Source organism: Callithrix jacchus, chromosome 22, assembly GCF_049354715.1.
Source record: "Callithrix jacchus isolate 240 chromosome 22, calJac240_pri, whole genome shotgun sequence".
In the NCBI taxonomy this organism is placed as follows: domain Eukaryota; kingdom Metazoa; phylum Chordata; class Mammalia; order Primates; family Cebidae; genus Callithrix; species Callithrix jacchus.
This window is the reverse complement of record NC_133523.1, coordinates 8,106,753-8,133,691: the sequence shown is the minus strand read 5'-3', so window position 1 is coordinate 8,133,691 and position 26,939 is coordinate 8,106,753. Positions and strand designations below refer to the sequence as shown.

The 26,939-nt window shown below is 52.4% G+C and overlaps 1 protein-coding gene across 3 annotated transcripts in view; it reads left to right on the top strand.

Moving 5' to 3' along the window:
* Positions 1 to 9,593: 9,593 nt before the first annotated feature.
* ADAMTS10 (ADAM metallopeptidase with thrombospondin type 1 motif 10) overlaps positions 9,594 to 26,939 on the top strand; it is a 31,596-nt gene continuing 14,250 nt past the window's right edge. For 2 of the 3 annotated variants that reach the window (XM_035284095.3, XM_035284097.3), the window contains exons 1-12: positions 9,594 to 9,653; positions 12,394 to 12,505; positions 14,949 to 15,135; positions 15,396 to 15,742; positions 16,491 to 16,647; positions 19,450 to 19,667; positions 23,297 to 23,380; positions 23,510 to 23,655; positions 24,056 to 24,099; positions 24,212 to 24,317; positions 24,405 to 24,551; positions 24,723 to 24,864. In XM_035284095.3, coding sequence (XP_035139986.3) covers positions 15,048 to 15,135; positions 15,396 to 15,742; positions 16,491 to 16,647; positions 19,450 to 19,667; positions 23,297 to 23,380; positions 23,510 to 23,655; positions 24,056 to 24,099; positions 24,212 to 24,317; positions 24,405 to 24,551; positions 24,723 to 24,864 — 1,479 coding nt within the window. In that variant the 5' untranslated portion in view covers positions 9,594 to 9,653; positions 12,394 to 12,505; positions 14,949 to 15,047. The remainder of the gene's footprint in view (positions 9,654 to 12,393; positions 12,506 to 14,948; positions 15,136 to 15,395; positions 15,743 to 16,490; positions 16,648 to 19,449; positions 19,668 to 23,296; positions 23,381 to 23,509; positions 23,656 to 24,055; positions 24,100 to 24,211; positions 24,318 to 24,404; positions 24,552 to 24,722; positions 24,865 to 26,939) is intronic. The other variant, XM_035284096.3, reaches the window with a different exon arrangement.

The following is a 26,939-nucleotide window of genomic DNA, read 5'->3' as shown; positions in this document are numbered from 1 at the left end:
TTACAGGTGCCCGCCACCACGCCCAGCCAATTTTTTTGCATTTTCAGTAAAGATGGGGTTTCACCATGTTGGCCAGACTGGTCTCAAACTCCTGACCCCAGGCAATCCAACTGCCTCAGCCTCCCAAAGCGCTGGAATTAAAGGCGTGAGCCACCACACCCAGCCTATTTTTTTTTTTTCTTTTGAGACAGAGTCTCACTGTCACCCAGACTGGAATGCAGTGGCACGATCTCGGCTCGCTGCAACTTCCGCCTCCTGGGTTCAAGCAATTCTCCTGTCTCAGCCTCCCAAATGGCTGGGGTTACAGGTGCACGCCACCATGCCCAGCTAATTTTTTGTATTTCAGTAGAGACAGGGTTTCACCATGTTAGCCAGGATGGTCTCGATCTCCTGACCTCGTGATCCATCTGCCTTGGTCTCCCAAAGTGCTGGGATTACAGGCGTGAGCCACCACTCCCAGACCTGTTCCCGCCCTTTCTATCCACTTCACCCCTACTGCTCCCTCCACACGGCTGTCCAGCCCACCTGTTGTGACCTGGTCCCCAGCCTGCCTAAGGGTTTCTCCATCTCCCCACCCCAGCCTCCCATCCGGTGACTCCTCCCCTCCCAAGTCTCCTTTCTTCTATCCCTAATCCACCTCTTCCTACCCAGAAAAGTCTCTTTCCTGGGCTCCAGGCTGGGATACTTGTTTCTTACACAAGATTCTCTCTGGCCACATGAGGTGGCTTGTGCCTATAATCCCAGCAATTTGGGAGGCTGAGGTGGGCAGATCACCTGAGGTCAGGAGTTCGAGACTAGCCTGACCAATACAGTGAAACCCTGACTCTATTAAAAATACAAAAATTAGCCAGACATGGTGGTACATGCCTGTAATCCCAGCTACTCGGAAGGCTGAGGCACAAGAATTGCTTGAACCCAGGAAGTGGAGGTTGCAGTGTGCCATGCTTGCACCACTGCACTCCAGCCTGGGTGACAGAGTGAGACACTGTCCCAAAAAAACATAAAAATAAAAAGATTCTCTCAAAGCTGTTTTTGCTGGAAGCCTTCCCTCTCTCCCTGTAGGCACTGCAGAACTCCAGGTCCAGAAAATGCCTCCTTTTTTCCAGGGTGGATACTCCTTTCTTGGGGATCTGAGACTAAGCCCCTTGCTCAAGGGAAGAACAGAGTAGAATAATAATAACAACAAAGATTTAAAAACAAACCAAAAAAACAACTTTAAACAAAGATTAAAATAAAAAAAGAACAGAAAAATACACATTAATAAATAGAAACATTTCTAAAAATCAAAACAAAAGCAAATGTTAATAAACAAAGCATTTTAAAAATCAAAGCAAAAAATTGAGTAAGATTAATAAACCAAAAAAATCAAAACAAAAGCAGATTGGGAACAGTGGCTCATGCCTATAATTCCAACACTTTGGGAGGCTGAGGTGGGAGGATCACTTGAGGCCAGAAGTTTGAGACCAGCCTGGGGAATATAGTGAGACCCTGTCACTACGAAACAATGTTTAAAAATAACCAGATGTGGTGGTGCATGCCTGTAGTCCCAGCTACCCCAGAGGCTGAGGCAGGAGGATCGACTGAGCCCAGGAGCTGGAGTCTGCAGTCAACTATGATGGTGCCTGCACTCCAGCCTGGGTGACAGTGCAAGATCTTGTCTCTTCAAAACAAAACAAAATGAAAAAGGGCCGGGCACGGTGGCTCATGCCTGTAATCCTAGGTCTTTGGGAGGCCGAGGCTGGTGGATAACTTGAAGTCAGGAGTTTGAGACTAGCCTGGTCAACACTGTAAAACCTTGTCTCTACTGAAATACAAAAATTAGCATGACAAGGCAGTGGGCGCCCAAATCCCAGCTACTTGGGAGCCTGAGCAGGGTTCACTTGAACCCGGGAGAGGTTGCAGTGAGCCAAGATTGTGCCACTTCATGCCAACCTGAGCAGCAGAGCGAAACTCAGTCTCAAAAAAAGAAAAAGAAAAAAATGTTTTAACTTTAAAAAATTAAAAATCAGCCAGTCGCAGTTGGCTCACTCCTGTAATCCCAGCACTTTGGGAGGCTGAGGTGGGTGGATCATGAGGTCAGGAGATTGAGACCATCCTGGCCAACATGGTGAAACCCCATCTCCACTAAAAATACAAAAATTAGCTGGGTATGGTGGCGCATGCCTATAGTCCCAGCTCCTTGGAAGGCTGAGGCAGGAGAATCGCTTGAACCCAAGAGGCAGAGGTTGCAGTGGGCCGAGATCATGCCACTGCACTCCAGCCTGGGTGACAGAGCGAGGCTCCATCTCAAAAAATAAAAATAAAAACAAAATAATAAATAGTAACGAAAACAGAAATAATCATAATTGCTACTACTTACCTTGTGCCTGGTGCTATGGTGATAAGCACTTTACCATTAATAGCATTGAATCCTCACAGCCATCCATGATTAAGCCCATTTTTCAGATGAGAAAACTGAGAGGCAGAGAAGTTTAAACAACGGGCAAAGATCAGCAAGGTGGGATGTGAACCCCCAGTCCTTGGCAATAAAGGATGAAGGAGGATGAAACGTTAGTTGTGAAATATTACTCTACAGAGGGACCGGCCTTACAGAGGCGTAAAGGCTTAGAGGGGCTTGAGGTGAGTACATCTCACATGGAGCATTTAGGGGCTGTATGGGATGGGAAACCTCCAGAGAGCTGGGGGCTTCCAGCCATGGGGACTTCCAACTGTTGTAGGGCACCGACCTGGCAGCCACCAAACCCTTTTGGGCCCCAAAACTGCATGGGGCAGGGGTGAAGGGGTGGACTCAGCCCTCAGATCATTCTAGGCTCAGCCTACAAGATAAGATTATCTGTGATATCCAAGTGAAGGCAGAGGAATGTGTTTTGAATTTTGAGAGGAGGGGGGAGATTGGGAGAGTTTCCTTTACTCTGCCAGGAGGGGTTTAGGTAAATATTCACTCCAAGAAAATCCCATAGGAAACTGACACCTGCTTTTCCCTCTCTGCCTTGTCCAGGCTTTGGGGCAGGCCGTGCCTTCAGCTTGAAACTCCCTTCCTCCCCCTCTTTAACTGCCTTAGCCTTCCCTCCCCCTGAAACTTGGAGGTGAATTTTGATTTCAACTGACTTTGAGCGGGTATGATTTATCTCCGTATTTAGGGGAACTCCAAGCCACAGAGCCGGGGAAAACATCCAGCAGATGGGCTAAGGGTTGGGAGCTCCATTGTCAGATGTAGTGACTCATGCCTGTGATCCCAGGACTTTAGGAGACCAAGGCAGGAGGATCATGAGGTCAGGAGAGTGAGACCGTCCTGGCCAACATGGTAAAACCCCGTCTCTACTAAAAATATAGAAAATTAGCCAGGCGTGGTGGCAGGCGCCAGTTACTCGGGAGGCTGAGGCAAGAGAATTGGGAGGCGGAGGTTGCAATGAGCCGAGATTGTGCCACTGCACTCTAGCCTGGTCAATACAGTGACACTCCACCTGAAAACAAAACAAACAAAAAAAATAGCCAGACAAAATAGCGCATGCCTGCAGTCCCAGTTACCTGGGAGGCTGAGGCAGAAGAATTGCTTGAGCCTGGGAAATCGAGGCTACAGTGAATCATGAGTGCATCACTGCACTCCAACCTGGGCAACAGAGTAAGACCCTATCTTGAAAAAAGAGAGATGGGAGCTCCAGCTACTGGGAAAAGGGTCACCCCTAGGCACAATGATCCCAGGGCCCCTTCAAGACTCCCTCCTTCCCCCATCCCAGGCAAAGGTCTTCAGCATCAAAGCTCACCTGCCTCCCCGCTAAGAGGTTAGATCATCCGACTTTTACCTTGGTTGTTCTATTCTGGTTCTACCACTCCTAGCTGAGTGACCTTGAGCAAGTTACTCAACCTCTCTGGGCTTGTTTTCGAAGTTGCAAGATGGGCACCTACCTTGTAAGGCTGTCGTGAAGTTAAGACACACCTTGCAGCCAATGCTCCCTCGCCATCATTATCACGTTTATCATCATTTCTATTTTACTAGTTCCTACCTTCCAATGGAAAAATGGGGTTCCATTGCGCCCTCCTGTGGCAGAGCTTCAGTACTGCATCCCTAGGCAGCACATCCCTCAGGATTCTAAAAGTTGCAAAGAATCCAAAAAACAATTTTTTTTTTAAGTCAGTCCAAGTTGGTTTAAATCAAAAGAAAATGGGTACAGGAACTCTGCAGTTACTGTGCACTCCTCCTCGAACGCCTTCACCCAGACATTGCCTCTTTTTTTTTTTTTTTTTGACAGGGTCTCACTCTGTCACCTAGGCTGGAGTGCAGTAGCACAATCACAGCTCACAGCAACCTCAAATTCCCTGGCTCAGATGATCCTACCGCCTCAGCCTCCCAAGTAGCTGGGACAACAGGTACGCACCACTATGCCCAACCAATTTTTTTGTTTTCCAGTAACAGGCTTTCCTTCTTCACATTCAAACCACAATGTCAGCCAGGCACGGTGGCTCACTCCTGTAATTCCAGCACTTTGGGAGGGATCATGAGGTCAGGAGTTCGAGACCAGCCTGACCAACATGGTGAAACCCCGTTTCTACTAAAAATATGTGTATGAAAAAATTAGTGGGGTATGGTGGTGTGCACCTAATCCCACTACTCAGGTGGCTGAGGCAGGAAAGTAACTTGAACCCGAGAGGCGGAGGTTGCAGTGAGCTGAGATCACCCCACTGCATTCCAGTGTCGGTGACAGGGCCAAAAAATAAAAAGAAAAAACAATGTCATTCTCACCTCTTCCGAGAGTTTTATTTACTAGTGAGACTTTTTTTTTTTTGGAGACAGAGTCTTGCTCTGTCACCCAGGCTAGAGTGCAGTGGTGCGATCTTGGTTCACTGCAACCTCCACCTACTGGGTTCAAGGAATTCCCTGCCTCAGCCTCCTCAGTAGCTGGGATTACAGGAGCCCACCACCAAGCTCAGCTAATTTTTGTATTTTGGGTAGAGACAGGGTTTCCCCATCTTGGCCAGGCTGGACCGGTGGACAGTAACCGTGGGTGAGGTCTTGCTAGGCACCAAGGGGACTGCTGTGGACCACACAGACAAAAAGCCCCTTCCCTCACAGAGCTGGCATTCTGGTGGGAGACACAGAAAGTCAGCAGATATAAGTATTCCATAGAGTATATCTGGTAGTGACTCATGCTAAGAGTAAAATAAATCCGGGAGTAAGAAAAGAAAGCCCGTGGGGGTGTCACGTTGACGTGGGGGGGATCAATGCAGGCCTCCCTAAGGAAATGTTTGAATCAAAACTTGAAAGATTGCCAGGTGCAGTGGTTCATGCCTGTAATCCCAGCATGTAGGGAGGCCAAAGCAGGCAGATCACTTGAGGTCAGGAGTTTGAGACAAGCCTGGCCAACATGGCAAAATCCCATCTTCACTAAAAATACGAAAATTAGCCAGAGGTGGTGGCGTGCACCTGTAATCCCAGCTACTCAGGAGACTAAGGCAGGAGAATTGCCTGAACCCAGAAAGCGGAGGTTGAAGTGAGCTGATATCACACCACTGCACTCCAGCCTGGGTGACAGAGCAAGACTCTGTCTCTAAAAGAAAAAAAAAAAAACCTCAAAGATGAAACAGAATTGGCCATGGAATATAGCGGGTGGGGAGGGAGGGTGTTCCAGGCAGAGGGAACAGCAGGGGCAAAAGCCTTGAGGCACGAGAGTGGCCTTTGTGGGGTGGAGATTGTTGTTCCTGGATGTGTCCCCAATACCTGGATCAGCACCTGACACAATATAGTGCTCAACAAAGAGTGTGACTGGATTAAAGTCCAGGTATGGGCTTCAGGTACAGCTTGCTCAGGGCTCAGATGATGATGGCCCCAGAGCCATTACTCTCCTCCATCTGATGACTTCATTCATTTTTTATTTTTTTGAGACGGTCTCACTCTGTTGCCCAGGCAGAAGTGCAGTGGCCCAATCTCAGCTCACAGCAACCTCCCACCTCAGCCTCCCTAGTAGCTGAGACCATAGGCACACACCACCACGCCCTAGCTATTTCTCTGTATCATCATCGCCTGTAATCCCAGCTACTCAGGAGGCTGAGGCAGGAGAATCGCTTGAACCCAGGAGGCGGAGGTTACAGTAAGCCAAGATTGCACCACTACACTCCAGCCTGAGCAACCGAGCGAGACTCCATGTCCCCTCCATCCCCCGCCATTGGCCCTGGCTATTTCTCTGTATTTTTAATAGAGATGGCATCTGGCCATGTTGTCCAGGCTGGTCCCGAACTCCTGAACTCAAGCAATCCACCTGCCTTGGCCTCCCAAAGGGCTGAGATTACGGGCGTGAGCCACTGTTCCAGCTGGCTTCATTCATATAAGAGGCTGTTGTCAAGATAGAGACTCAGCTTCAGACCCATCCCACTCAAGACACAAAGTCAGGCCAGGTACGTTGGCTCACAGCTGTGTATTGCAGCACTTTGGGAAGCCAAGGCAGGGAGACTGCTTGAGGCCAGGAGTTCAAGATCAGCCTGAGCAATAGAGAGAGAACCTGTCTCTGCAATTTGAGGCCAGGCAAGATGGCTCACACCTACAATCTCAACACTTTAGGAGGCTGAGGTGGGTGGATCACTTAAGGCCAGGAGTTCAAGACCAGCCTGGCCAAAATGGCAAAGCCCCAACTCTACTAAAAATACAAAAATTAGCTGGGCATGGTGGCTTGTGATTGTAATCCCAGCTACTCGGCGGAAGACTGAGGCAGGAGGATCGCTCGAACCTGGGAGGTGGAAGCTGCAATGAGCCAAGATCATACCACTGCACTCCAACCTGGGTGACAGAGCAAGACTATCTGAGAAAAAAAAAAAAACAAAAAAACTTTTTTCTAAAAGAACTTGATTGGGCATGGTGGCTCACATGTGTAGTCCCAGATTCTCGGGAAGCTGAGGTGGGAGAATCACCTGGGCCAAGGAGTTCAAGGCTGCAATGTGCTATAATCACACCACCTCACCCTAGCCTGGGCAACAGAGCAAGATCTTGTCTCAAATGAAAAAGACACAAAGGTCTGTTTCCCAAGATTCACTGGAAAAGCCCCAACACAGCTCACTGGGAGCTTCAGGTGCAGACAGTGCCATCCCCTAAACAATCTGCCAGGCCCTAGAGGCCCACACACCCTCGAGGGAAAAAAGAGACCCCCCTCCCCCCAGCAAAGTCTGAGGCTGTGGTGGGAAGTAGTGGATGTAGCATCAAAGATTCACAGAGTAATTATAATGAGAGGTTTCACAGCTAGGAAGTGCCAGAACCTGGGAGTGCCTGGCTCAAAGCAGCTGTGAAATTCCCAGTGTGGTCTGGAAACCACCCATCATTAAGAGGAGGGACAGGTGGGCCAGGCGGGCCAGGCATGGTGGCTCACTCTTCTAATCCCAGCACTTTGGGAGGTCAAGGCAGTTGAATCACTTGAGGTTAGGGGTTTGAGATCAGCCTGGTCAACATGGTGAAACTCCATCTCTACTAAAAATACAATTAGCTGGACATGGTGGCGAGGGCCTATACTCCCAGTTACTCGGGAGGCTGGGGCAGGAGAATCGCCTGAACCAACCCGGGAGGCAGAGGTTGCAGTGAGCCAAGATCGCACTCTTGGCTGGGCGATACAGCAAGACTCTGAAAAAAATAAATAAAGTAGGACAGGTGGCCGGACCAGTCATGAGGCTAACAGTGGGAGCCTTTATCATCTAAGGCAAACCAAGAAAGTCACCTCCTCTTTGATGGAGGAAGAGGGCCCCACATAGGTGGTGGAAGAACAGTCAGCAAAGGCCAGAATGGCTGATTTAAGATGCATTCCTCAAATGGGCCCCCGCCCCGAGAGGTCCTGGTGGGAAGGAATGAGTGTAGCGAGCAAACAGGAGGGTGGAGACTGCCCCTCTAGTCTAGCCTGGAGTCCCAGGAGGTTGGGGTAAGGTAGCGTGGTGAGAACTCCGAGAGTCTGGTATTAATGCAGCACCTACTGTATGCATGAGTCCTGACATGTCATTCCAAGTTCAAAAGGAAAAATTCTGAGTTGGGAAGCTGCCCTCTCTGGTCTCAGCTGTCTCCCCGAAACCCAGCGCCTCACAACAAACCTTTGCTACAGAATGAAACCCCTCCTCCACCCCTTACTCCAGCCTTGCGAAGGCTGTTATTACCCTCATGGTGTGGATGAGTAAACCCAGACTCAGAGAACGCCAAAGCCAAGGCTCTGGCCAGCTCCCTGGGGGGCGTTCCTGGGAAAGGCCTGGAATTGTGAGGCCTGGTGGTCACCATCCTGCCTGGAACCAGGCACTGTAGCAGCCACCTGGGGTTCAAATCCCAGCCCTGCCCCAACCATCCAGGTCCTCCTCATTCATGCTTTAGTTCATTTTATGGAACGAGACCCAGGAGTGACCAAGACACAGAGGGCTCCCGTTGCAACAGAATTTTCACTCTTCCCCTCTCTGTAGCCTCAGTTTCCTTATCTGTGAAATGGGACCAGCCAGACCTACATCACAGCAAAGGAGTTAAGGCACAGAGACCAAGGCCAGGCCAAGGACCCATCAAACCCCTGAAGAGCTCAGGGGGGTGGGGCTGAGCTGGGACTTATTTCCCGCCCCAGGCACCAAGCCTGGCACACAGGAGGCACCCAATAAATGCTGGTTTGAGCCAGGCCCAGCCCTCAATAAATAACAGCTGTTGCTGATGCCGCAGAGGCTGGTGAGGAAGTGAGCTCTCCCCTCCTCAACTCCACCACCCCATGCTCCCATCCCTCCGAAGGCCCCATTCCTTACCCCCTCCACTCCTTCCCAACACCCCCCAACCCAATTTAGCCCCCTCCTCCAGGCCCCCACCTCCCCCCACCCAACTCAGCCCCTTCCTCCAGGCCCCCACCTCTCCCCACCCAACTCAGCCCCTTCCTCCAGGCCCCCACCTCCCCCTACCCGACTCAGCCCCTTCCTCCAGGCCCCCACCTCCCCCCACCCAACTCAGCCCCTTCCTCCAGGCCCCCACCTCCCCTCACCCAACACAGCCCCTTTCTCCCAGGCCCCCACCTCCCCCCACATAACTCAGCCCCTTTCCCCAGGCCTTCACCTCCCCCCACCCAACTCAGCCCCATCCCCCAGGCCTCCACCTCCCCCTACCCAACTCAGTCCCTTCTCCAAATCCCCATCTCCACCAACCCAACTCAGCCCCTTCCTCCAGGCCTCCATCTCCCCCTACCCTTTCCATTTAAACTTCCCCCTCCCCCAACCTCTCCCTCCTCCTCTTCCTCCCTTTCCCCAACCCCCACGCACCCAATTCTGCCTCCATCCCCATCCCCCACCTGATTATTTATCCCCTCCCCCGCCCATCCTCCCCGCCCCCACTCGATTTCCCCCGCTTCGTCCCCTCCCCGCCCCCCGCGATTCCCCAGCCCTCTTCCCGGGCAGCGGGGGCGCTGGTCCCGGGCGGGGCAGCCCGAGTTCCCGGGTCCCTGGCTGGGGTCCAGCCAGCGGCCCAGGCCGGGCGGCGGCGGCGGGCGGGGTTTCTGGCCGCGCGCGGTTTGGGGGTTTTTTTTATAACCCTGGCAGGCGGCTCAGGAAGTGCCTTCCCCGCGCCCCCTCCCCCGGCCACGCCGCTGCGCTCGCTCGCTCCCTCCCTTCCTGCGCGCGCGGGGCGGCGAGACGGCGGCGGCCACGGCGCGGAGGCCCCGGGCGCGGCGCAGGTAGCGGGGCGGGTGGGGGTCCCGGGGGTGCGTGACTCAGTGGGATTTTGTGTGTCCTCATCCGGCGGTGAGGCCGCGGGGATCTGGTGCCCTGGATAGGGGAGGGCGTCCTGCTGTGCGACTCGGGTCGGTGCCTGAGGTCCCCAAGTGAGCGCGCCACTGGTCCCGCCCGGGGTGGCCGTGGGTTGGTTTGGGGTGTGTGTGTGTGTGTGTGTGTGGCGGCCCACGTAGGGGCAGAGTGGTTGTGCATTCCATGTGTGTGTCAGTGACTGGGGATGCGTCTCTGTTGTGTGTCTGCCTGTGTGTGTGTTCAGTGTGTGCGCACGGGCGTTTGCTGTGTGCACGCAGATTTGGAGGTGAGTGTGTGTGTCTGGGTTTGTGTGTGTGTCCCCAAGCATCTGTGCGTTTGTCTCTGTGATGTGTGTGTAAATGCCTGTGTGTGTCTGGTGCGTGGGGGATTGTCTGGGTCCGTGTCTAGGACTTTCGAGTTTGTCTCTGGTCTGGTGTGAGCATGCAAATGAGTGTGTATGTGTCCGAGGACAGGCCTGTGTGTCTGTCTCCTTGGGTTGTCTGTGTGTATGAGTTGTGTTTCTGTGTGTGTAGGCCCCGGGTGTGTGTATTTGTGTGTCCGTGTGTTTCTCTGGCTAGTCCCTTGTGTGCGTGTGTAAATGAATGTGTACGTGTTTACACATGTCTGGGAGTGTGTGGTTGTGTCTTCACGTGTTTGTGAGTGTGCACTGAGCCTGTTGTTGTGTGTATCTTTGGGGGAGGCGTCCTGGCGTCTTTTGTGGGTCTGCAGTGCCCCAGCGCCGGTCTCTGGCTGCACGGGGTGTGTGTGTGTGTTTGTGTGTCTGGGTGTGGGAGTGGCGCCGCCCACTTCCCCTGAGTTGGTCACTGAGGCCACAGCCGTCTGTCTCAGGGTGTCTCCAGCGGTCGGGCTCAGGGCCTTTAATTAGCGGCCAGTTGTGGGGGACCAGCCCGGGCGCCGGCCCCCTCCTCCCGCAGGCCCCAGCTGGGCCTTTGTCTGCTCTCCGGGCAGGGGCTGCCTCCTGCCGGCCCGGCCAGATGTGCAGCGGGAGGAGGCCGGCAGGCTGGGGCCTCTGCCTGGGCAGATGCGGCCTTGGCCTCTAAGGGGGACCTGCCGTCGGCCCTGTCCCCCAAGCCTGGCTGTAGAGGTCTGGGTGTAGAGCTGAGGGTCCCTCCAGGATCCCCGGGATAAGATCAGATGGATCCTCTGTTTCTAAGCCATTTCCATTTCCCGGAGGCATTTCCTCCTCCAGGCCTGGCACCCTCCCCCACGCTGGCCACCTCCCTCCTGCCTTCAGGGAGGAGGGGCTGGAGGAATGGCCAGTCCTGGGTACACACACATGGAGTCACACACTCACATGCTGTAATCCACATGGAGTCACACCCGGTCACACACACGATCACATGCCATAATGCACATGCAGTCACATGCTCACAGTCTCACACACTCACATGCTGTAATACACATGCAGTCACACACACACAGGGTCTCACACACACATGCTGTAATCCACATTTAGTCACATGCTCACATACAGGGTCACACACAGGGTCACACACTTATGCTATAATCCACATGCAGTCATTTGCTCACATACAGGGTCACACACATGCTGTAACACACATGAAGTCACACAGGGTCACACACATGCTGTAACACACATGAAATGCTCACAGGGTCTCACACACATGCTGTAATACACATGCACTCACACGGTCACACACAGGGTCTCACATGCAGTCACATGTGAGTCATACATGCAGTCACATGTGAGTCATACATGCAGTCACATGCTCACCCACAGGGCCACACACTTACATACATGCTATAATGCACATCCATGTAATACACACGCCACAATGCAGATCCCTCTCTGACATCCCATTGCCGACCACCGTCTCTGTCCCCTAGCCCCTCTCAAGCTTCATCTTCTGCCCCGACACACTGCCTTGTTATGTCCCCCTACCACCCGGTACCCTGGGCTGTGTCACACCTCTCTAGCACCTTGTGAGCAGGGCCGCAGCTCAAACACCTGTGAGCCTTCTGCAGACCCCCTCTTCCCCCAACCCCATGCATTGTGCACAGGTGAGTTCCCTGCCCCTGGCCCCACCCCCTGTGCTGGGTCCTCCCACAATGTCCCAAGCCTTATCCCTCACCCCCTACCTCAGTCCAAAGCACAGAAGGGGATGTGAGGGTTTTGGGAGGAGTGCCTCACTACTGAGGACAGTGATGAGGACTGTGGACATTAGGGGGACTGGGACAGACCCAAAGACACTCTAGACAAGACCAGAGAGAGCCCCTGAAGGAGGAGGACGGGGCACCAAGCCTGGCAAAGCAAGAACAGGAGAGGAGGGAGGGAGCCAATGGAGAAGTGGGGGAGGTCCCTGCTTCACTTGCAGTGTGTATGTTGCTACCTTTCAGGGGTGGCTTAGGGCAGGAGGGGGTGTCAGAGGTTCCCAGCCAGGAAGGGCCTTGATTTGGGAGTTGGTTGATGCCTCCAAAGAAGGAATCAGGGAGAAGCAGGAAGAGATGGAGAGGGAGAGGAGGTGGGGCTTGTTGGAGGGGTTCATTAGTAACAGAAGAAAGAAAATGTTTAAGGGGAGTTCTTCAGGGGCAGAGAGAGGGTCAGAATTTCCTCAGCGATCCCTGAGCTACAGACTCAGGTCAGTGCTGAAGATCAGCCCGGCTCCTCTTTGACCCCTCCCTGCCCAGGCTCCAAAGAGGAAGAAACCAAGGCCCAGAGAGGCCCAGGTGCAGGGGAGCAGGCGAAGGAAGGATCCGTACAGGAGCCCAACACTATTCCACCACCTGAAGCCCCCAAAAGGTAAAAAAAAAAAAAAAAGGCCAGGCACAGTGGCTCATGCCTGTAATCCCAGCACTTTAGGAGACAGAAGCAGGAGGATCATGAGGTCAGGAGTTTGAGACCAGCCTGGCCAACATGGTGAAACCCCAACTCTACTAAAACTACAAAAATTAGCTGGGCGTCGTGGTGTGCACCTGTAGTCCCAGGTACTTGAGAGGCTGAGACAGGAGAATCACTTGATCCCGGGAGGCGGAGGTTGCAGTGAGCCGAGCTCACACCATTGCACTCCAGCCTGAGTGACAGAGGGAGACTCCCTCTCAAACAAACAAAAAAAAAGAACAACAAAAGGAATGGACATTTGCCCAGCTAAAGTGTGCAGTAGGATCACAGTATCTGTGAGTTAGCTTCCCATCACTGGAGGGTTCCAAGCCGAAGTGGGGAATGCGGGCTTCTCAGTCCATCAGCAACTTGGCAAAAACCTGGCTCCCTCCCTCCCTTGGGGCTGCACTGCCCTGTTTGGGGATTGACTCTCAGACTTGGACTCTCAGACTTGGCTGGGCTGCAAAGAAAACAAGACTCTGTGATTGAGGGATTTTGCACAGAGGAGGAGGAGGGCGGAGACAGGAGGGTGGGGGAAGAGGGGTTTGGCACAGGGTGGTGGCCCGCTTCGGGTGTCTGCGGCAGGCTGGCCTGGGGCAGATGCTGGAGAGACGGGACCTGCAGGGCGGGCTGGCCGGGAGCCTTGAAAAGAATCTGAAAAGAGAAGAGGGAAGGAAACCCAGGGCAGAGGAGAGGCCTAGGGTGGGTGGGCTGGACCATGCTACCCATTTCGGAGACTCCACAGACAGGGCCTGGGACTGACTGGGTACGTGGGTGGGAATATGAGAGGTTGCGGGACTGGAGTACTAGCCTTAGCTTTAAGCTGGCTTGAAGACTCACACTGGCCACCCAAGCCTTCAAGTGCGAGCCTCCCCTTCCTCTCCTGCACCCACCCTGCCTGGGTCCATGCCAGGCTCTACCCCACCTTCAAGCCTTCGACCCCCTGTCTCCCCACCTGGTGCACCCTCCCGTCTCTTCACACCACTAATCTCACGCTTTGAACCTTTGCTTCCCAATCTCCACATTGATACCTTCTACCTTCTACAGAACACGTCACAACCTAAACTCTTCTCCATTCACCTGGCTGTCATCTCTCACTCTTAAGAGACTGAACCCCACAGAGCCAGGGCAAGTAGGGTTGCTGTCCTTAGCATGCCTGACTGTCATGCCCGCATCCGTCCTCCACCAATGAATGAACCCAGGTTCCACCACTTTCTAGCAGTGTGACCCAGGGCAAATTCTATCACTCCTGAGTCTATTTCCTCATCTATAAAAAGAGTGTGATTTGAAGTCAGGAGTTCGAGACCAGCCTGGCCAACATGGTGAAACCCCCTCTCTACTAAAAATACAAAGAATTAGCCATGCGTGGTGGCACATGCCTGTAGTCCCAGCTACTCAGGAGGCTGAGGCAGGAGAATCACTTGAACCTGGGCGGCGGAAGTTGCAGTGAGCCAAGATCGCACCATTACAGTCCAGCCTGGGCAACAGATTGAGACTCCCATCTCAAAAAAGAGTGTGATGACTTTGACCTAGGTTACTTTGAAATGAAATGCAATGTTGGGCTGGGTGTAGTGACTCATGCCTGTAATCCCAGTCCTTTGGGAGGCTAAGGTAGAAGGATTGCTTGAGGCCAGGAGTTCAAAATCAGCCTGGGCAACAAAGTGAGACCCCTGTCTCTCCAATAAAACAAAAACATTAGGCCGGGCGCAGCGCGGTGGCTCGCGCCCAGCACCTTGGGAGGCCAAGGTGGGTGGATCACAAGGTCAGGAGATCAAGCCATCCTGGCCTAACACAGTGAAATCCCGTCTCTACTAAAAATACCAAAAAAAAAAAAAAAATAGCCAGGCGTGGTGTCACACACCTGTAGTCCTAGCTACTGGGGAGGCTAAGGCAGGAGGATCACTTGAACCAGGATGGCAGAGGTTGTGGTAAGCCAAGACTGCACCATTGTACTCCAGCCTGGGTGACAGCCAGACTCCATCTAAAAAAAAAAAAAAAAAATTAGCCCGGTGTGGTAGCATACAGCTGTAATCTCAGCTACTTGGGAGGCAGAGACAGGAGGATTGTTTGAGCCCAGGATGTGGAGGCTGCATTGAGCTACGATCACACCACTGCACTCCATCCTAGGTGACTGGGGCAAGTAGCTGGCACTTAGGAGCTACTCCCCAGCGTCCCAGTCCCTGCCTGTCCTCTTGTAGGAGTGTAGAAAGGATTGGAAGGGGAAGTGGGGAGAGGGGAGTGACTGAATGAGAAAATGTATTCAGAATCTTCAGTCAGGTGGAAAGCTTTGGCCATGGTTGGCCTTGGCATTGGTTGTGCTGGACAGCAGGACCAGGCACCCCCTTACCTGGCTCACCCCTCCCAGGAGCCCGGTGATGCTGCGCAGGCTGTGAACAGGGGAGGCGGCACTGTGGGGGCTGCCGGCAGCCAGGGCTGGGGAGAGACATGTGGACACGTGGCCTCTATGGCTCCCGCCTGCCAGATCCTCCGCTGGGCCCTCGCCCTGGGGCTGGGCCTCACCTTCGAGGTCACGCACGCCTTCCGGTCTCAAGGTAGGGGAAGTCTGGTGGTGGCGGTGGGGAGGGAGCTAAAAATTTGAGACCAGTTGGGCTCTAACAGAAAGAGGTATTGGGGGCTGGGATGGGGGTCAGCAGGGGAAGGCCCTGGGGTCAATGGGCGGGAGCCTTGCAGCCAACTCCCTGGATTTCGGGAGTCAGTGAGGCCAGCGTCACTTGCTCCAGCAGCCTAACAGCTAGGACACAGGGGTCCACTAAAACCAGGGCCCACCCAGGCCTCTGACCCTCACCCACAGATGAGTTCCTGTCCAGTCTGGAGAGCTATGAGATCGCCTTCCCCACCCGTGTGGACCACAACGGGGCACTACTGGCCTTCTCTCCACCTCCTCCCCGGAGGCAGCGCCGGGGCACAGGGGCCACAGCCGAGTCCCGCCTCTTCTACAAGGTGGCCGCACCCAGCACCCACTTCCTGCTGAACCTGACCCGAAGCTCCCGTCTACTGGCAGGGCATGTCTCCGTGGAGTACTGGACACGGGAGGGCCTGGCCTGGCAGAGGGCTGCACGACCCCACTGCCTCTACGCTGGTCACCTGCAGGGCCAGGCCAGCAGCTCCCATGTGGCCATCAGCACCTGTGGAGGCCTGGTGAGCTGAAGATTCTGGAAAGTGGGGGAGAAAAATGCCCACAAGTTTGGAAGTTAAAAATACTTCTACATAGAGGGCAGAGAAGGAATGATAGTGGGATTTTTTTTTAAGTATTTTGAGCGAATCAGTACTTTTGGGGTGCAGCTAAAGCAGTACTTGGAGGAAAATGTATAGCCTTAGGTAAGGCTGAAAATGAGCTAAGCATCTATATATATATATTTATGCATTTATAAATATATTTATATATATATAATTAAAAACTAAAAAGAAATTAGAGGCTGAGCATGGTGGCTCATGCTTGTAATCTTAGCACTTTGGGAGGCCAAGGCAGGAGGATGACTTGAGGCCAGGAATTTGAGACCAGCCTGAGCAATATAATAGAACCCCATCTCTATGAAAAAATAAATTTAAAAATTAGCCAGATATATTGGTATACTCCTACAGTCCCAGCTCCTCTGGCTGAGGCAAGAGAATCGCTTGAATCCAGGAGGTTGAGGCTGCAGTGAGCTATGATTGCACCACTGCACTCCAGCCTGGATAACACAGTGAGACCTTGTCTCCAAAAAAAGAAGAAAAAAAGAAAAGAAAGAAATAGCATGGATACGAATTACCTGTACCAAAAATAAATAAATAAATAGCAAAATAAACCTGATAAGAATGAAATCATAAGGACAGAGAGAAGGTCCCAGGGGTCCTAAGCTTCAGAACTTGATTCTGAGAGCTTTCTGTCCCACTCCCCAAAACCCAGCATGGCCTGATTGTGGCAGACGAGGAAGAGTACCTGATTGAGCCACTGCAAGGTGGGCCCAAGGGTTCTCGGGGCCCGGAGGAAGGTGGACCACATGTGGTGTACAAGCGCTCCTCTCTGCGTCACCCCCACCTGGACACAGCCTGTGGAGTGAGAGGTACATCGGTCTTCCCGGGAATGGGTACAGGGGCTGGCTACACAGTATCTTTCCTTTGAGGCAGCCGTGTCTTTTCATCCAGAAAGTCAGCAGGCAGCTTTGTGAGGGGAAGATTGGAACTGCTGAGAAGGGGACGTGGTGATATAATTAGGGAGTTCCGGCCAGGCACAGTGGCTCACGCCTGTAATCCCAGCACTTGGGGAGGCCAATGCAGGAAGATCACTTGAGGTCAGGAGTTCGAAACCAGCTTGGCCAACATGGTGAAACCCATCTCTACTAAAAATACAAAAATTACCTGAGCATGGTGGTGGGTGTCTGTAATCCCAGCTACTCAGGAGGCTGAGGCTGGAGAACTGCTTGAACCCCAGAGGCAGAGTTTGTGGTTAACTGGGATCATGCCATTGCACTCCAGCCTGGGTGACAGAGCGAGACTCCATCTCAAAAAAAAAAAATTAGGGAGTTCTATCCAAGATAGCAGAGACATATCCTTAGACAGCGAACCAGTGGAGGAATGGGATAATCTATCCCTGCCATAGCCAGCGAGCCCAGCAGTGAGTAGGACAGCCAGACAGGTGTTCAGGTACACAACCATTCTTTCTCTAGGATGATTGTCTGATCAGACAGTTAGTGTGGTGGTTGTATCAGATACTCCAGCAGTTATACAGCCTAAGGCCAGATTTACAATCAGACTGGTAGAAGGATGGTTGTACAATCAGGCATTTAGGAAATGAGAGTAGGAAAGCTACATGCCAACAAAATATTTACCAATTGTACTGCTAGGAAACCAGGCCAGGCCAGCATGGCGGCTCACACCGTTAATCCTAGCACTTTGGGAGACTGAGGCAGGAGGATTGCTTGAGCCCAAGAGTTTGAGAACAGCATGGGCAATGTAGTGAGATACCATCTCAACAAAAAATTTAAAAAATTAGCCAGGTGTGGTGTGCACTCCTGTAGTCCCAGCTACTTGGGAGGCTGAGGCAGGAGGATCACTTGAGCCAGGGAGGTTGAGGCTGCAATGCGCCATGATCACACCACTGCACTCCAGCGTGGGCAACAGAGCAAGATCCTGTTTCAAAGGATACATATAGAGAATCAGGGCCAGGCACAGTGGCTAATGCCTGTTATCCCAGCATTTTGGGAGGCTGAGACAGGTAGATCACTTGAGGTCAGGAGATCAAGATCAGCCTGGCCAACATGGCGAAACCCCATCTTAACTAAAAATACAAAAATGTTAGCTAGACGTGGTGGCACACACCTGTAATTCCAGCCACTTGGGAGGCTGAGGCAGGAGAATCACTTGAACCCAGGAGGCAGAGGTTGCAGTGAGCCAAGATTGTGCCATTGCACTCCACTCTGGGCAACAGAACAAGACTTCATTTCAAAAAAAAAAAAAAGAAAATCAGATGAATGTTAGATGGAAAAGCAGAATAGTGTGATACTGAATTAAATGTATAATCAGAGTCTGAGTAGGATGTTGAGGGAGACATACAGCCACAGTGGTTGTACAAACAGAAATGTGGATAGCACATGATCACAGTTGGGTGGTCCATGAGACCGTCTGGTTGCAGTGCGTCAGGCAGTATGATTGTTCTAACTGCAGTGCATTGTAGTTAGAACTAACTGATTTCACTGGGCAGTGCATCGATTGGAGAGTTGCTCACCTAGGACAGTGCGACATCCAAGCACACAGTTCAGACAGTAAAACAGGCTGGTTCACACCCTTCCATTCGGGCAGTGGAATTGTCAGTGGACTGTACAATCATGCTGGTCATCATGGGACAGTGGTTCAGCCAACCAGCTTAGCTGTGGGACAGTCATGCCAGTGTTCTTTGGACATCTGGGCAGTGGGACAGGCTGGTGGCTGAACAGCTTGGCGTACAGGCAGTGGAACAGCTGGATAGCTATACAGCCAACAATGGGAGACGTCAGGCTGTGCTTCAGCTCAACAATTTGGCAGTAGGACAGTGACATCATGGTAGACTACAGTATTCTCAGGCAGTAGTGGAACATTGGCAAAAAAATAGACATGGCACTGCCAAGATGTCCTATAGACACACAATGAGGTGGCCGGGCACAGTGGCTCACACCTGTAATCCCAGCACTTTGGGAGGCTGAGATGGGTGGCTCACTTGAGGTCAGGAGTCCGAGACCAGCCTGGCCCACATGCTGAAACCCTGTCTCAACTGAAAATACAGAAGTTAGCTGGGCATAGCAGCATACGCCTGTAATCCCAGCTACTCGGGAGGCTTAGGCAGAAGCATCACTTGAACCTGGGAGGCGGAGGTTGCATGAGCCAAGATTGTACCACTGCACTCCAGCCTGGGTGACAGTGAGACTCCCTCTCAAAAGTAAAAAATAAAAAGATGCAGTGTTTGGCAGCCCATTGGTTAGCCATGTGTGGTGGTGCACTCCCGTGGTCCCAGCTACTTGGGAGGCTGAGGCAGGAGGATCACGTGAGCCAGGGAGGTTGAGGCTGCAATGAGCCATGATCACACCACTACATTCCAGCGTGGGCAACATGGCAAGATCCTGTCTCAAAATATACATATAGAAAATGAGGGCCAGGCACGGTGGCTCATGCCTATAATCCCAGCATTTTGGGAGGTCAAGAGGGGGAGATCATTTAAGCAGATACACCATCAAATAGGTAGCTGGATGATAAGAGAAGGCAGCAGAATGACCAGAAAATGTCCAGACTGTTGGGTAGAGGGGGAGCCAGATAGAGGTTGGACAAGACAGTGGTCAGGCAGCTCTGGTTCCCACCAGCAGGACAGGGCTTAACTGCTCTACTGGGTCCCCCAGATGAGAAACCATGGAAAGGGCGGCCGTGGTGGCTGCGGACCTTGAAGCCGCCCCCTGCCAGGCCACTGGGGAATGAAACAGAGCGTGGCCAGCCAGGCCTGAAGCGATCGGTCAGCCGAGAGCGCTACGTGGAGACCCTGGTGGTGGCTGACAAGATGATGGTGGCCTATCACGGGCGCCGGGATGTGGAGCAGTATGTGCTGGCCATCATGAACATTGTAAGTGCCTTCCCCTCCCTGGGCCTGCAGCCCTGAGGACCTGGAGCCAGGCTCCAGATGTTAGGCAAGGGGGTGGCGGCTACCATCCCACCGCTAATCCCTGACATGTGGGCAAGGTGAGAAAGGAAGGTTACACATGGCAGTGAACAAGGAGAACGGGAATAGCACAGCAACTAGATGCAGAGGGGTACCCTGGGGCAGAAGTAACCTTCCTGGGTTTACATTTCTGCTCTGCCACCTTTTAACTGTCTGCTTTTGAGTAAGTTACTTCACCTCTCTGCCTTGCCTTACCTATCTGTAAAATGGGCATAATTGTGGTACCTACTTTATAAAGCTAAGATGGATCCAGAGTGTTGATAAAGTACGTAGAACAGTGCTTGGCATGCAGTAGCTGACATATAAGTGTTTGCTGTGTGTAAAAACAAACACACACGGGCCAGGCACAGTGACTCATGCCTGTAATCGCAGCACATTGGGAAGCTGAGGTGGGTGCATCACCTGAGGTCAGGAGTTTGAGACCAGCCTGGCTAACATGGTGAAAGCCTGTCTCTAGTAAAAAATAGAAAAACTCAGCCAGGCATGGTGGCAGGTGCCTGTAATCCCAGATACTCAGGAGGCTGAGGCAGAAGAATCGCTTGAATCCGGGAGGTGGAGGTTGCAGTGAGCTGAGATCACGCCACTGCACTCCAGCCTGGACAACAGAGTGAGACTCCATCTCAAAAAAATTAAAAAAATAAACACACACCAGTCTGGAACACATAGTGAAACCCTATCTCTACACAAAATTTAAAAATTAGTAGAGCATGGTGGCACACACCTGTAGTCCCAGCTGCTCAGGAAGCTGAGGCAGGAGGATCACTTGAGCCCAGGAGTTTGAGGCTGCAGTGAGTTATGGTTATGAGCTCTGTCATTCATTCATTCATTCATAAATAAATAAATCACAGCAGGCCGGGCGCAATGGCTCATGCCTGTAATCCCAGCACTTTGGGAGGCTAAGGCGGGTGGACCACCTGAGATGAGGAGTTAGAGACCAGCCTGGCAAACATGGTGAACCCTCATCTCTACTAAAAATATAAAAATTAGCTGAGCATGGTGGTGGGCACCTGTAATCCCACCTACTTGGGAGACTGAGGCAGGAAAATCACTTGGACCCGGGAGGTGGAGGTTGCTGTATGCCAAGATCACACCACTGCAGCCTGGGCAACAAGAGTGACACTCCATCTCAGAATGAATGAATGAGTAACAGCTCTCAGGTACTCATTGAGGTTAGCAGTATACACATAGGCACACATCTGTATGCGTGTAGCATTCTTGCACAAGCACCTACTTATAAATTCCAACAGGTTGACATCCCAGACCCACATTGAAATGTAGTCAATTTCCATCCTAGATCTCTTGACCTCTCTAAGCCTCAGCTTATGCCTCTATCAAATGGCATTATAATTGTTGCTACCGGGGAGAGTAAGGGTTGGTGGGAGGGAAGCTAGGTAGGGTACTTGGCACATAGTAAGGGCTTGGTGAATGGTGCTCTTGTTTCACTGAAGCAAAAGGGAAAACAAAAAGTTGAGCAGACAGGCAGTGGGTCCAAAATGTTGTGTAAGCCATCACTGATGGTGCTCTGTTGTTCCTGAGCCTGGACTCTCTCCCTAGGGCTTTCCAAATTTCCTGGGGGTTTCCGGCCGGGCACAGTGGCTCACGCCTGTAATCCCCGGACTTTGAGAGGCTAAGAAGGGTGGATCACTGAGGTCAGGAGTTCAAGACCAGCCTGGGCAACATGGCGAAACCCCATCTCTACTAAAAATACAAAAATTAGCTGGGCATGGTGGCGATCACCTGTAGTCCCAGCTACTCGGGAGGCTGAGGCAGGAGAATCCCTCGAACCCAGGAGGTGGAGGTTGCAGTGAGCCAAGATTGCGACACTGAACTCCACACTCCAGCTGGGGAAACAGAGTGAAACTGTCTCCAAAAAAAAAAAAAAATTTCCTGGGGATTTCCAGACAGGGAAATTACTGCCCAGGGCTCCAGGATCCTTGCACAGCCTGGCCTCTGTCTTCTGTGCCCACTCATCCCTGGAGCTGCTTTCTCCTTTCCTCTGACCACTGTCTGCAGAGCCTCCTACCCCCAGTTTTATATTCCTGTGGTGATGGGCAAATTGGTACCTTCAGACAGCTGTGGAATGAAGCCAGGAATATACATCCCTCAGGTCGCCTCTGGGCAAAGACACTTGAGGCAGTCAGGGGGGTAAGCAGGGGTTGAATCACGCTTGAACCTGGGAGGCGGAGGTTGCAGTGAGCCATTGCACTCCAGCCTGGGTGACAAGAGCAAAACTCTGTCTCAAAATAAATAAATACATAAATCACAGCTCACAGGTACCCATTGAGGTTAGCAGTGAGGCTGGGCGTGGTGGCTCACGCCTGTAATCTAAGCACTCTGGAGGCCAAGGCGGGCGGATCACCTGAGGTCGGGAGTTCAAACCAGCCTGACCAACATGGTGAAACCCCGTCTTTAAAAAAAAAAAAAGAGGTTAGCAGTACACACAGGCCCACATCTGTATGCATGCAGCATTCTTGCACAAGTAGATAAGCTGAACTTGGAGGAGTCTGAAAGAAATGTTCTGGTAAGCATTCCAGACATGAGTCTTACTTCTGACACCTACCAGCTGTGTCCTAACCTCTCTTTATATGTCTCCTTGTCTGTAAATTGGGGATGATAATAGCACCTATTCATGAAAAGATATATGGCCAGGCATGGTGGCTCACACCTATAACCCCAGCACTGTGGCAGGCTAAGCCAGGAGGATCACTTGAGGTCAGGAGTTCGAGACCAGCCTGGCCAACATGGTGAAACCCCGTCTCTACTCAAAATACAAAAATTAGGCGGCCATGGTCAGGTTTGATGGCTCACACCTGTAAGGGAGGCCAAGGTGGGTGGATCGCCTGAGGTCAGGAGTTTGAGACCAGCCTGGCTAACATGGTGTAACCCCGTCTCTACTGAAAATACAAAAGAATTAGCCAGGTGCGATGGTGGTTGCCTGTAATCCTAGCTACTCAGGAGGCTGAGGCAGGAGAATTGCTTGAACCCAGGAGGCAGAGGTTGCAGTGAGCCAAGATCACGCCATTGTACTCCAGCCTGGGCAACAAGAGCAAAACTCTGTCTCAAAAAGAAAAAAATTAGGCAGGCATAGTGGTACACCTGGAGACCCAACTACTTAGGAGGCTGAAGCAGTAGAATCACTTGACCCCGGGAGGTGGAGGTTACAGTGAGCTGAGATTGCGCCACTGCACACCAGCCTGGGCAACAGAGCAAGACTCCATTTCAAAAAAAAAAAAAAGTACTTATTCATGAAAAGACTGATGCATGATCAGGTGTGGTGGCTCACACCCGTAATCCCAGCCCTATGGGAGGCCAGGCAGGAGGGTCACTTGAGGTGAGGAGTTCGAGACCAGCCTGAGCAACATAGCAAGCCCTCATGTCTAACAAGAACAGCAAAATCCTAATAGCATGTTTAGCCTAAGAACCAGCACGCAGTAGGTGCCTGATTAAAGCAGGCTGTTATCATTGTTTTTGCTTTTCATTTTCTACCCTGGGCTTCTCTTAAGACTCGGTCTCTCTTGTTTCTTGGAGGTCAGGTTGCCAAACTTTTCCAGGACTCGAGTCTGGGAAACACCATTAACATCCTCGTGACTCGCCTCATCCTGCTCACGGAGGACCAGGTGCGGGGGGGCCCTTTCCCCTTCCCCTTCCCTTTCCCCGTCTCCTTCCCTTCCCCTTCCAATTCACACCAGCATGTTCTGCCATCCTCTGGGTGGTGGGTGCCCACGTACTTCCCTTGTCCATCCCAGCCCACTCTGGAAATCACCCACCATGCTGGGAAGTCCCTGGACAGCTTCTGCAAGTGGCAGAAATCCATCGTGAACCACAGTGGCCATGGCAATGCCATTCCAGAGAACGGTGTGGCTAACCATGACACAGCGGTGCTCATCACACGGTGAGGGGAAAGGAGAGGTCCGGGACTGCGGCTAAGAAAACAGAAGGTCCAGGAACCATTAGAGTCCAAACAGAGATGATTTCTGCTGGGGGTTGGGAGGAGCAGGGGAGCCTGGGCCGCCCTGAGGGAGCCAGGGTTGGGGAGGGGCTGCTTGAGAATGGATAAGGGAGGTTTGAGGCTGTTTGGGCACCAATGTCATCATTCGCTCCTTCTCCCACTCATTCATTCATTGATTCATTCATTCACTCATTTGGTCAGTTAGTCACTCCCGTATGCAGCTTCAGGTGAGAGGCAGATAGCACTTCCCAGGCAGAGTTCAACCCCCAGAGCTGGGCATGGTGGCATCAAAGGGCTGAGAGAGGCAGCCCAGACCCCTCGCTGCCCCCCTTTCCTTTCACAGCTATGACATCTGCATCTACAAGAACAAACCCTGTGGCACACTAGGTATCTGAGCCCCTATGAAGGCAATGGGCTGGGGTGAGACCTGGCAGGTTGATGGGGCCACCCAGCACTGTCCTGAGCCCCCAGCCCCATCCCCACATGCCCATCTTCCCAGGCCTGGCCCCCGTGGGCGGAATGTGTGAGCGTGAGAGAAGTTGCAGCGTCAATGAGGACATTGGCCTGGCCACGGCGTTCACCATTGCCCACGAGATTGGGCACACGTGAGGCCAGGGGACACAGGAGGGGGAGGACGGGAGGAGCTGGGCGGGTCCCTCGGTGCCCGGCAGAGCCGACACCCCTTTCCCCAGATTCGGCATGAACCATGACGGTGTGGGAAACAGCTGCGGGGCCCGTGGTCAGGACCCGGCCAAGCTCATGGCTGCCCACATTACCATGAAGACCAACCCATTCGTGTGGTCATCCTGCAGCCGTGACTACATCACCAGCTTTCTAGAGTGAGGATGCACCTGGGTGTCCCTCAGAGCAGGTCACACTCACAGTGGGGTGGGGGGGGGCTTGGGGATGATAGAAATCAGGGTTCCTCCCCGGGACCCCCATCCCGCTGGGGCTCCTGAGCTCTTCACTTGCAGCCACCTAGCATGACAATTGCTTTTCTCTTGAGGCAGCTCGGGCCTGGGTCTCTGCCTGAACAACCGGCCCCCAAGACAGGACTTTGTGTACCCGACAGTGGCGCCAGGCCAGGCCTACGATGCAGATGAGCAATGCCGCTTTCAGCATGGAGTCAAATCGCGTCAGTGTAAATACGGGGTAGAGAGAGCCTTCCTGCTTTCCTTCCTGGGAGGGGAGGGGGCCGCTGGGGGTCGGGGAGGAAACCACCAGGGCACCCACCTGGGAAGTGGCAGGGTGGGAGAGCTGGGAAGGGGGGTGAGGTGAACCCCTGTGGGGATCTGAGAAGACAGAGGTGCATGGAGTGTGCAGAATATCCCAAAGAATCAGACAGTGCTTGGGAACAAAAATAGGATCACTTGCTTCTCCGGACCCCTGATTTGAGGGCTAGGCTGGGGGGGCCACCTTCTGCCTGGCATGTTAGACTCCCTGTGGGCTATAGCAGGATCAAAGTCTCAAGACCTCTCTCGGGTCAGTTTTTAACTAAACATCTAGTCCTGACGGAAATCATTTCCCTGGGGTGAGCCATCTTCCCTACTTGGCAAAGAACTAGACAGAACCTTCCAGGGCCTCCCTGTCTTCACTCCCCACGTTGCCCACTGACTGGTTCACAAGCTCTCCTGACCCCAGTTCTTGGCTGGGGGAGCCCTGAGCCTCCTGACCTTTCCCCATTCTACTCCAAGATTTAAACTCCTAAAGCCCCATTTGTGCAGAGAAGGGAGTTGGGCAAAGAGGGGTCTACCCCTAGCTCCCCCTGCCAGGAAACTGAAAACCTACTGGCTTCCTGCTTCAGCCACCAGGGTTCAGCTGGGGTCTGCTCCTCCTCTGCCCACCTGTCTCAATTCCCTAAATGCATCTCTCCGCTCCCCACAGTCTCACCCCTAGGGGCCCAGCCCCAGCCCCAGTTCTTCACACCCTCACAACTCAAAGAATCAGATGCCATGTTAATGCAAAGCAGAGGGCAAGCAGCTGCCAAATTGCCCTCCCTTCATTCCACTGCAAGACAGTGACAAAACCCCGGAACAATTTCTATTTCATTGACATTCCACCCTTGACCCACCCCCCCACCCCACCCCACGCTAACTTAGCTGGAAACTACAGCACCTTCTAAGGAATTCCTAAAGAATTGCAGCAATACCCCGAACATCTGCTGTGACCCAGATACCCTAACAATGATGGCGGTAGCTGACATTTACTGAGCTCTCACTATGTGCTAAGTATGTGCTGTGTGTCATCTAAACTGACAATCGTATTACCCCCCAAGTTACAGAGGAAGGGACTGAGCATAGCAGAGAGAGGTTGACTCATCCCATGCCACAATTCAAGACCATGGCAGAGCTGGGATTTAAATCCTGTTCTCTCATGACTCCAAATTTCACAAAGGGGCAGGGGAGGGGAGGAGCTGTCAAAATAATCAAGCTTGGGCTGGCACTGGCTATATATTGAACTGAGGCTTTTAGTTTTGAAGGTACATCTTTCGGGCCCTCTTGGCAAAGGGGATTTATTTACTACATTTATTTACTACATGTGAACTGGTTAATATATATAAAGGGTTCAGCCTAGGCCTGGTCCATAGATAGTGGTGGTCATTGTTACCCCACAATGGCATTGGTGCAAGCCCTTTCATACCTACCCTGCCCATGCCTCATAGCCATTTATATAGGCAAGGCAGGCATTAGGCTGCCTATCTTGTAGATAAGTAAACTGAGGCCCAGAAATGTTGATGTTGCAAGTCAGTAGCAGAGTTGAGGCCTCTGCACAACTCAAATATACCACAGTGCCTCCTTGTGGAGAGGAGGCCAAAAGCAGGACTGAAATCAGTCTCTTTAAGAGGTGTCAGAAGGCCGGGCCTGTAATCCCAGCACTTTGGGAGGCCGAGGCGGGTGGATCACGAGGTCGGCAGATCGAGACCATCCTGGTCAATATGGTGAAACCCCGTCTCTACTAAAAATTACAAAAAATTAGCTGGGCACGGTGGCGTGTGCCTGTAATCCCAGCTACTCAGGAGGCTGAGGCAGGAGAATTGCCTGAACCTAGGGGGCGGAGGTTTTGGTGAGCCGCGATCACGTCATTGCACTCCAGCCTGGGTAACAAGAGCGAAACTCCGTCAAAAAAAAAAAAAGAGGTGTCAGAAGTGGGATTGCTACTGGACTGATATTATATTTTTAGACATGGCCAGGAGGACACAGGCTGAGTTTTTAGTTAAGTTTTTTCCA